The 10,434-nt window shown below is 53.1% G+C and overlaps 1 protein-coding gene across 1 annotated transcript in view; it reads left to right on the forward strand.

The window, feature by feature from the left end:
• The window catches only part of SLCO2A1 (solute carrier organic anion transporter family member 2A1), an 89,347-nt gene extending 79,341 nt beyond the window's left edge, over positions 1-10,006 (forward strand). The window contains exons 11-14 of the mRNA XM_070794633.1: positions 283-446; positions 4,556-4,620; positions 7,032-7,155; positions 8,035-10,006. Of these exons, the coding sequence (XP_070650734.1) occupies positions 283-446; positions 4,556-4,620; positions 7,032-7,155; positions 8,035-8,155 (474 nt within the window). The 3' untranslated portion in view covers positions 8,156-10,006. The remainder of the gene's footprint in view (positions 1-282; positions 447-4,555; positions 4,621-7,031; positions 7,156-8,034) is intronic.
• The last annotated feature ends 428 nt before the right edge of the window (positions 10,007-10,434 follow it).

Genomic DNA, 10,434 nt, shown 5'->3' on the forward strand with positions numbered 1-10,434 from the left:
GCGGGATCCTGCAGACCCCCTCGTGGTGTAATTGCAGGAGGAGTCCAGCGCACAACGGACGACTGGTTTTGGTGAAACAAACACTGTTTGTTGCCCAGTGATCAGAAGCGAGATCCCCGGGGCACCTGAAATCCCCACCTCATCTCTTCTCCAGTCTCTGCATCTAGCATCACCAGGTCCCCAGGGAGGGCAGAGGGGTGACCGTTGGAGCAGGCATTTAAAGTGTGTGGACTCGAAATAATAACAGCAGGTTTCCCCTGTTCCCCTCCATCTCCTTCCAAGATCTACTTGAACTGCAGCTGCGTTAACAGGGGATCTGGTTCAGCGAAGACAGGCCCGTGTCCCGTCTCCTGCGCCCACTTCCTGCTCCCAACCATCTTCCTCATCTCCTTTGCGGCGCTCATAGCCTGCATCTCGCACAACCCCCTCTACATGATGGTGCTGCGGTGAGTGCACCTCTCCTTCCCAACGCTCCCCTCACTTAACGTCCAGCTGCCCCCTTCTCAGCTCTCCTGCCTCTCCTGGTCCTCTGAGTCCTCGGACATGAGATATTCTTGGGGTGATGCAGGGAGATAATACTAGTGCGCCAGTGTCAGGGCTTTGGTGCCAGCCCGTGTGGAGTTCCATACTGCAGCCTCATTTGGTGGGTGTCTCTGCCTCTCCATCCTGTATGAGGAGGGAGGAGGAGGCGGAGCCTGGAGAGGAGGCGGGGCCTGGAGAGGAGGCGGGGCCTGGAGAGGAGGCGGGGCCTGGAGAGGAGGCGGGGCCTGGAGAGGAGGCGGGGCCTGGAGAGGAGGCGGAGCCTGCCGGCTGAGCCACGTGACCCCTCCAGGCTTCCAGGCTCCACGCTGACTCCACACCTGTAGATTCACCTATCTTTAACTCTCAAAAGAACAGAGAGGAGGGAGGAGAATTCAGTTAGAGGCATAAAATCAGAGAAGGAAAACGAGAAAAGTTCCAGAGACAGAATAAGGACTGTGGAAAGGATGACAATGAGAAAAGCCCCGGTGTACTAGGAGCCAGGTCAGAAGGGAGGGCAGGACAGGCGGCAGGCCAAGGCAGGTGTCCTGTTACAGTGACACCAAGCTGCCCCTGAGGTGTTGACATGAAATGACCCTCCATTCACCTCACCCTCTGGAAAGGAGAAAATAAGGTTTCAACCAAGTTGGCATAACTTACCCCTGCCTACCTCCCTCCTGTCCTTATCAGTCTGGCAACAGAGATGGAAAAACAGGATTTGAAAGACCCGGTCCAGGGTCAAAGGCCTAGCTCTACCATAAACTGGCTAAATGTCCTTCAGTGTTGTCAAGTTCACCAAGTCTCAATTTCCTCATGTATGTGTGTGCTTAGTCACTCAGTTGTGTCCAGTTCTGCAACCCCATAGACATAGCCTGCCAGGTTCTTCTGTCCATGGAATTTTCCAGGCAAGAATCTGGAGTGGGTTGCCATTTCCTACTCCAGGGGATCTTCCCCACTCAAGGATCAAACCCACATCTCTGTGTCTCCTGCATTGAAAGGCAGATTCTTTACCACTGTATCACCTAAGAAGCCCTTCCTCATGAATGAAAGGGCATTAATGATATTGGCCTCAAAGGATTCATGTGGGGGTTGTAAATTGCTTTGCTCTGCATAATGGTTCATTATCAATATTTACCAAATTATTCAGTTCAGTTCAGTTCAGTTCTCAGTCATGTTTGACTCTTTGCAGTCCCATGGACTGCAGCACACCAGGCCTCCCTGTCCATCACAAACTACCAGAGTTTACTCAAATTCATTTCCATTGAGTCGGTGATGCCATCCAACAATTTCATCCTCTGTCATCCCCTTCTCCTCCTGCCTTCAATCTTTCCCAGCATCAGGGTCTTTTCCAGTGAATCAGTTCTTCACGTCATGTGGCCAAAGTATTGGAGTTTCAGCTTCAGCATCAGTCCTTCCAATGAATATTCAGGGCTGATTTCCTTTAGGATGGACTGGTTGGATCTCCTTGCTGTCCAAGGGACTCTCAAGGGTCTTCTCCAACATCACATTTCAAAAGCATCAATTCTTCAGCGCTCAGCTTTCTTTATAGTCCAACTCTCACATCCATACATGACTACTGGAAGAATTATTACCACCAAATTATTATTACTATTCTTATCAACAGCTAGTTTCCCCAGAAGACTAGGAGTTGAGGAGTCTGGGGTTTTATCCTATTTACAAGTTAGCTTGCAAACTACCGAGCTCCTGTTTCTGTTACTGTTTCATAAGGATGCTGGCAGAAGCCGGAAGACTCCTAGGTCAAAGGCAAAGGACTTTGTTGCTCACAGGACAGCAAGCAATGTGAAGCTCATGCTGCATCATTTATTTGTGACCCCATGTCCTACTGGGTGACGTGGAGGGCTTCAGGTGTATGTGTCACTGCAGTGGGTGTAGGGCACAGCTGAGGAGCACTGAGCTTGGGAGAGCTACTGCTTCTATAGACCAAGCCTGCAGCAGGTCTAGCAGCTTTTACCTCATGCCTTAGGTCTGTTCACTGCAACCACACCCTTGGGAAATGACCCAGGAAGCACACAGTCAGGCCCTTACATTCTTAGCATACTCCACGAGAATGTGTAGGGGTGCTCAGAGTAGGTTGCTTGTCTCAACACCGTCGCCACCCTCTCCTCTACCGCTCTGCATCTGTGCATTCCAAGTACTCATGCTTTCACTCAAGGCCCCTGCGTGTGGGTCCCTTCTTGCACTCCAGGTCAGATGGACCACAGTGGACCCAGTAATTCTGAGAAAGGTATGTGGGTGGCCATGACAAAGAGAGGGAATAGAATAAAGAAATTTCATAGGGAAGCCCCCAAACATTGGAGAAGGGCATTGCTGTTAGATTGCCTCCCAGAGGACTGCCACTCATCAGGGATGAGGAAGTAGTGGAGGGAAAGCACCATTTGAACCCCAGGGTGGGCTTTTTTAGAAAAATCTATCCCCTCCAAGTTTGGTCAGGAGCTGGAGTGAAATTGAAGAAGAGGCCCCAGTATCCCCAAATAATTTAAAGATAAATTCCCCTGGGAAAGATGAAAGAATGGATGCTATGTAGTGCAAAGAAGGTGAGGGGTAAAGCCAATGTTGTACGTGGCCCAAACCTTATTTGTATCACTCATGGCCCTCAAGCAGGCATGGAAATACAGTCTGGGAGTGAAGATGTGCCAATAATGTATCACAAGACAGAGGTCAGAGAGCCAGTGTTAGTTCAGGGGTGAAGGGGCAGAGATCACAAGGAACTCAAACTCTCTGTTAGAAGCCAGTTTGGGGTTCCCAAGTCCCATTTAGTTGAGAAACCAGGAGAGTCTATCCAGAGATAAGGACCAAAACATGGAAGCAAAGGACCAAAACAAATCCATCTATTGTGGATTGGCCCATTGAAGGGACTTATTTCAATAAAGGGAGTGTCCATTAGATTGGGATTTGAGGCACTTTCCACTGGGGGCTCCCAGTGGGTACCTCTCCCCTGCTTCACCCCAGTGGGGATTCTGAGAAGCTGAAAGATGGTCCCTTTCCAGTTTGCTAGCAGAACTGTGGAAATAAAACAATATGTGTGTGGAGATCTGAATTCCCTTCAGCTCTGAATGCTTTCCCCCAACCAGCTCCCACTCAGGAGTGTGCACTCAGGGCACATGGAAGCCTGGTGCCCTGGCTGGCCCACTCCTGACTCCCCATGTCGTGGATGGGGGCCTTCCTCTCCTCTCCCTGCCTAGCTGGCATGGCAGGGCCCAGCAATTCCTCCTCCAGACAGCCTCCCTCTCCTCTCTCAGTCTCCTTCCTCAGGCAAGTGCTTTCCTCCTCTAGAGGGAAGAAGGGCGGGGGCAGGACTGGCTGCATAATTTGCAGGACCCAGTGCAAAATGGAAATGCAAGGCTCCTGGTTCCAAAATTATCAAGAATGTCAAGCCAGCCACAGCAGAGCACTGAAGCGAACATGGGGCCTTTCGGAGTGTGGAGCCCGGCAAGGCCACACAGGTCACATGCCCACCGCCCCAGCCCAAAGTGGAGGATTCTGTTAGCTGCTCAAAGGAGCCCTCAGCCCAGGGGCTCTGGCTACACTTTGCATCAGGGCTGTCTTCTACTGCTGTAAAACACCACCAGAGCTATTCAGACCTGTTGCCATAAACACAGCCTTCAGTATCCTCTGGTTCCCAGATGCTCTGTCCTCTGCCTCTTGGAGGGAGCTCTGGGCAGCCCTGAAAATCACAGAGACCAGTGGTTCTCAAACCTGAGTGTGCACAGAATCTTCTAGAGGGCTTCTTACAATACAGAGGGCGGGGCCTCACCCCCAGAGCATCTGCTTCTTCATCTGAGGTGCACCCTGAGAATCTGCATTTCTAACAAGTTCCCAGGGGATGCTGATGATGCTGTTGGTGCAATGATCACACTGTGAGATCCACCAGAGGAACAATAGGAGCACAGGGCCCAGGGGAAGCCAGGGGGGCCTCTCGAGGGCAGGTCTGATGCGCCCTGAGGCTGACTGCACCAGCAGAGGGAAGGCTCAGCCCTGAGTCCTGCCCCGGCTGATTTCCTGTTTGCCTTTTCAGTGTGGTGAACCAGGATGAAAAGTCCTTCGCCATCGGAGTGCAGTTCTTGCTGATGCGTCTGCTGGGTGAGTATCAGGGACGCCCCCTTCCTGGTGGCCCCAGATTAAGGGAAATCAGAGGGCTGTGGGGTGTGGGGTGCGGAGGGGAAAAGCCCCATCTCATCTCTGTCATAAGAAGCTGTACATAATAAGCACAACAGCAAATGCCAAATCCCATATGGACTGTTTCCGCATCACTTGAGATTAGGAAAGTTTCCATCTATGGCATTAATTCCAAACAAAACTGTGTAAGAAGGAAAAGTGGACACAGCTGCGAATGCCTAATAGAATGCTGAGTGTAGGTATTTTTTCATCTCTCTCCAAGAATTCACTGTAGGAATAAAACCTCGCGTTCCTGCCGCAGCCAGAACAGCAGCAGAGCCCAGCCCTGGCTTCCCTTCCATTTTACAAAATCTACTCCTCCTACCTCTATTCAGCAAAGGGGGGCCCTCTGCTGGCAAACCCTGCCAAAGCAGTGAGAGCCCGAGGAGGAAGGGCGCTGTGCCCAGGGATCAGGACTGGCTGTGAATGCGCTGTCTGCAGGCATCTGCAAGCACCCAGCTCGCCCCAGGTATGAGGACGCTGCAGGTCCTTTCCCAGACTGCTCATGCTGGACTGTCCCCTCTGGCTGCCTCCAGGCACTGGATTAAACACAAGGCACTCATATGGAGACTTGCAGTGACAGGTACAGGAAATAAAGGCACTGATGGAGGAGGGATTTATTAAGGACCCTGGGGGTTCCCACTGCAGTGGGGAATATGCTGACTTCAGTGACGAGACTTCAGTTGGCATCAGAGTGCACTTTCTGACCTTAAATGCTGAAATCCCTGAAAAGCCTGCAGTGCATTATTATTCGGGAGCCTGGCTGCGCTTCACTCTGTAGCAACTTCCATGATCACCCTGGGGTGTGTGGGTGATGTCTCTCCTGGGCCTAACCAGCGGGGGCCCTCTCCTACCAAAGTTGGGTGAGTGTGGGATAAGGAGGAGTGAGCCAGTTCTGTCAGTGGAGTTTCTTGGTCTCTGGCCACTTGCTCCGAAAGCCCCCTTCTTGAGACTCTGCTCCTCTGGCCTATATTACGAGGACACAAAGCACCAGGGTCTACCCTGTCCTAATGGCAGAGGCACAGTTGTCACCACAGTGCCTTTCCATTTATAACTTATCATTTATAACTTGCTCTGAAACCTCCACTGGGAAGGAAACCTTACATTCTACCCAGCTCAACAGCAGCTAGGATAGGCTCTGGAGCACCTCGCCCTGCTTCTTCCCACCACTGTGAAAACACCCCCTCCTGTGCTCAAAGCACCTGCTGCCTTTGTTTTTTTCATTCAAGCTCAGATAACTCAATGTGAGATCACAGATAGAAATTGCAGGCTGGAGGGATCCATTCATCACCCAAGAATGCAATTCCACCCTGGGTAGAGAAAAGGACTTGGCCAGCTTCAAATTACCCACTGGAACTTAGTTAGAAATTTTTGTGGACTTCATTTCTATTCAGGGAACATCATTTAGGAAGGTCATTCCTTGTGGCCAACTTCCATTCCCCATTCACCTGGAGATTTGGGAGCAAGCAGGTCTGATACAGAGGCTGGTTCTTAAAGGTCCCCACTTCACAGCAGAGCCACAAGCAGAACATTGCCTGTTTCTTCCCCCCAGAAGCAGCTTCTCACAGGGCCCTAAACAGAGTCTGGGAGGCTGTTTTCAGTGGGTCTGAGAATGGGGTGGCCTGACCGGGGTGTGGATCTGGCCAAGCCTGCCCCTGTCTAGACCCGTAGCTAAGGATGCAGGACTGACCTGAATATTCAGCAGCCATAGGGCACGGCCCCTGCTGGACCAGTTCTCAGCACTCAGCTTTGGGGCAGAGGCTCTGAACACCCAGGGTGTTGGGGGCCTGGAGGTGGTGCTTGCTGTCTAAGGGCAGCTTGCCATTGTGGAAGAACGCGGGATTCGAACCTCCGAGAACTAGGGTTCCAAGTCCAGCCCTGACTCTGCTTGGCTATGCAAAGGTGAGCCAGCCGAGCCCACCTTCCTCCCCATTAAAATGAGGGCACCTGCTTGCCTCTGGGTTGCCCTGAGGGCCTGAGGAGTCGGTGTCCTCAAGAGCCTTCTCCTGCCACCCGGTGAGCCCAGCAATCCCAAGCGTGGGAACTCTGGTACCTGTCTGAGCTGGTACAAGGGGACACCTGCAGCTCACTGTCCTGGAAGGATGGCTCAGGTCCCTCTTCTCTTCTGAGCCTCCAGTGAAAGAGTAATTCAGGCTTCACAGAAAGCTAGTCTGCTTTCCAAAGTCACTGTGGTTCCCAGGGTTGGGGCAGAGCTGTTCTCATGCCTGTGAGCTGTGTAGGGGCCCCAGGCACCTGGCTCCCCACCCTGCCCTGGTGCCTCTGCTGACAGCTCCAAGTGACCTGAGCTCTCTCAACTCTCTTCCTGCTGATGCTAGCCTGGTTGCCGTCTCCAGCCCTCTATGGCCTCACCATTGACTACTCCTGCATCCTGTGGAGCGCAAAGTGCTCGGGAAGGAGAGGGGCCTGTGTCTACTATGACAACAATGCTCTCCGGAACAGGTGAGAGCCTGCACGATGCGCCAGGCCCCAGGCCCGAGTAAAGGGCGGTCATCACTCCAGTGGCAATTGTGAGGCTCTCAGGCCTGCGAGGGAGAGCTGGAGGGGAACTTGCCATGGGCAGGAGTGGGGGCCACCACTGACCAGCAAGTCAGGCTCACAGAGAGCCATCCAAGTAACAAGACCCAGAGGCTGCTCTGATGTGTCCTGGCCCCCGTCTTCAGGCCCCCCTGGCCCTCGAGAGGGACAGCATCACAAAGAGGGTTATTAAAGGAAGAGGTCATGGCTGTGGAACAATGATGCCAGGCCAGCCTCCTATTGCTCGGAAAGAGGTGGCCCATCATAGCTCCTGGCAGAGACCAAGGGCAGGTGGGACCAAGCCCAGCTGCAGCACCACTGAGCTCTGCACCCCTTCAGCCACCTCACCTGCTGTCTTGTCACAAACAAAGTGGGGAGAGTGGGCTTCAGGGGCCTGGACGGGGTCTGGAAATGCTGTGGGAGGGGCATAGAAGTCCAGGAGGAGGGCAGACCAAGAGGGCAGGGAGAAGGCCCCCTTCCTGGCTGTGCTGGGACACAGCACCCTCCCAGATGGCTGGTGCTGCAGTGTTTCACTGGCCCTCTGGGGGGTGAGGGGCACCAAGGAAGGTGGCAACAAGGAGCACTGGACTGGGAGTCCCATGTAGCTCCCACGTCCTACAAGCCTCTCTAGGCTTGTGTACAAAAGGGATGAGGAAGGTGGCTCCCACTCAGCTGGGGACGGATCCTTACCTGAGTGGTGATGACACATGACCCCGGGTCACTGTGACAATGATTCTGCTCTGCTCAGTGGCCCTGGCCTCAGAGTCGCCATACCCCTCACGTGTCCTGCCTCCTGCTTCACAGGTACCTGGGCCTGCAGGTGGCCTACAAGGCTCTGGGCTCGGTGCTGCTTATCTTCATCAGCTGGCGGGTGAAGAAGAACAAAGAGTACAATGTGCAGGAGAAGGCGGCCAGCCTCATCTGACCCTCGGCCTCAGCTGCTGCCCTGCTCCTGAGAGCGGACCTGCCCCCATACCTGCCCATATTTACTAACGTTACCACGGTGCCTCCTTTCTGTTTCATAAATGAGAAAGAAAACCCCATCACCATTAGCTTTCCCTGTCTCCTCCTCCCGGAGCACCCCCAGCGTGCCCAGGGGCCTGATGGGCACAGAGCTGGAGGGCTGGGTCTCTCCTGGCCCCTTGGGCGAGGCCCCCACAAGCCCAGTTTCGTCCTGCGCGATGGGGATGCTCACTGACGCAGCCCCGCCGGTCCCTCACCAGCTCTGTGGTTTCTCTGTGGGGAGACCTCTGGGTATCTGCCCAGAGGAAAGAGGGAGGGGAGTGAGTTATTACTGACCAGAGCCAGGCTAGGGGAGGGGAGGCTGGCTGCAGTCCCTTTTGTATCTGGGTTCAACACCAGCACAGAGCCTAGGAGGACCGACTTGCTTCCCCTCCGATCCTCGCTTCCTGCCCAAGAGGCTGCTTTGGAAGCTCTCATGGGGAAGTATGGCCAGTGGGTCCTCTCAGCTACCCACGCTCAGGACCAGAGCTCGGACTAACACCTGAAGACAGGCCATCCAAATGGTGTTCACGTTAACTGTAGACTCTTCTGTACCCAGCTCTGTGTAGGTTTATCTCCGTCTTTCCAGGAGTATGTCTCACACTAAGAAAGTCACATGGTGGTGAAGACCTGTGGCTGGCTGTGGATGGCCATGACACCTGGCCCCCACACCACAGTGGGGAGACAGGACTCCTCATCTCAGAGTGATGGGAGGACCACCCTCCCCAAAGCTGACTCGGGTGCAGATGAGGTGGCTTCACATGGGCTTCTCCATCTGGACTTTAGCCTGTGGGTCGTGGAGTAAAGAGAGGCTGTCAGGGATGTCAGCAATCAGGTTAGGAAGTCCAGCGAATGTCAAAAGCCGTCAAGCTGTCTGGTCTCCTGTAGCCCACAGAGTAGAGGCCTGAGAGGTTGACTTTCCTGGTTTTGAACATGCTTGTGCTTATTAGCGTTTTCTCAGCCTCTTCTCACTGCCTCCAGTGAGGTGGGTGCCTTCCCTGGGCTTGGGCTGAGAGGTACTGCTGCCCTGGGTGGAGGTTCAGAGTCAGAAGCCAACGAAGGACTCCTTTCATCCACAAATGTTTATTGGAGACCAACTTTGTGCAAGGCAGCACTGGGGGGGCATGGTTCTCCCTGGAGCTTCCCTGCCCTCCATCTACACTAAGGCTGCCTCCCAGAGCAGGCTCACTGGGCGGGGAGGGACACACAGCAAGAACCTGGAGATTATCAACAGAACCTTGACCGTCCATGCCTCAGCATACTGAGTCTGCTCCTGGCCTTTACTGTATAGGGAGCTGACTTACCATGTCCTCTGGAGTTGCTGGACATTGGTCATGGTCACATGCAGATCTCTTGAGTGCCACTGCTCTTAGAAGACCCTTCCAGAAGCCACCTCTGGAAAGGCCTCATATGATGGAACCTCAGTGGCCACAGTGCCATCGTCTGAAGTCTTTGTGAAAGCTACTGACACTGTGACACAGACAGCCTGATTCCAAAGCCACCAGCTCTATTTCCACAGATCTCACTCAGGAAGGGAAGCTCCATGCAACCTCAGAAGCCAGTTTCAGCCCTTTCAGTGGTCATGCTTGGAAAATGATTCTCTGCAATTAACCCTGGTTCTTCTCTCTGCAGTTTAACCAAATTCTGAAGGCACTGCCTTTAGCCGAGCTCATGAACAATGAATGCCAGCCTTCAGATTCTAGAAGATGGTTGCTATTCCAAGCCTTTTTTCTATTTTGATATTTCTATTAATATAATGTAACTTGGTCATGAATTTGTACTGTCATGTATATTTGCTAGAGAGCAGACAGAACCTATATGTTCTGGCCAGAGACTGTCCCTTGCCCAATCCTTGGGGGCCTAAGACCATGGGGATGGGAGGTAATGCGACTCCCAACTTATCATGCTGGTACAGAGAAGCAGCAGGTGCCTCTTGTCCTTTCAGTGAAGTCCCTTCAGTCAAGACCCCACAGTGCTGGGCTCTCAGAGTCTCTGATCCCTGCCCTTGAGTTTATATGCAGAAGTGGGGTAAGACACAGACAGCTAAGTCCATGATATGATGTGGAACTAATATCATAGTCATCACTGATCACTTGGTCACAGCCAGTACAACTACCCTACAGCAAATCTGCCTGCAGGACCTGTAATGGTATCACCTTCATTTCCCTTCAGGTGCAAAGCTTAACAAGCTTCCTTGAGTGT

Source organism: Bos indicus, chromosome 1, assembly GCF_029378745.1.
Source record: "Bos indicus isolate NIAB-ARS_2022 breed Sahiwal x Tharparkar chromosome 1, NIAB-ARS_B.indTharparkar_mat_pri_1.0, whole genome shotgun sequence".
Lineage (NCBI taxonomy): Eukaryota > Metazoa > Chordata > Mammalia > Artiodactyla > Bovidae > Bos > Bos indicus.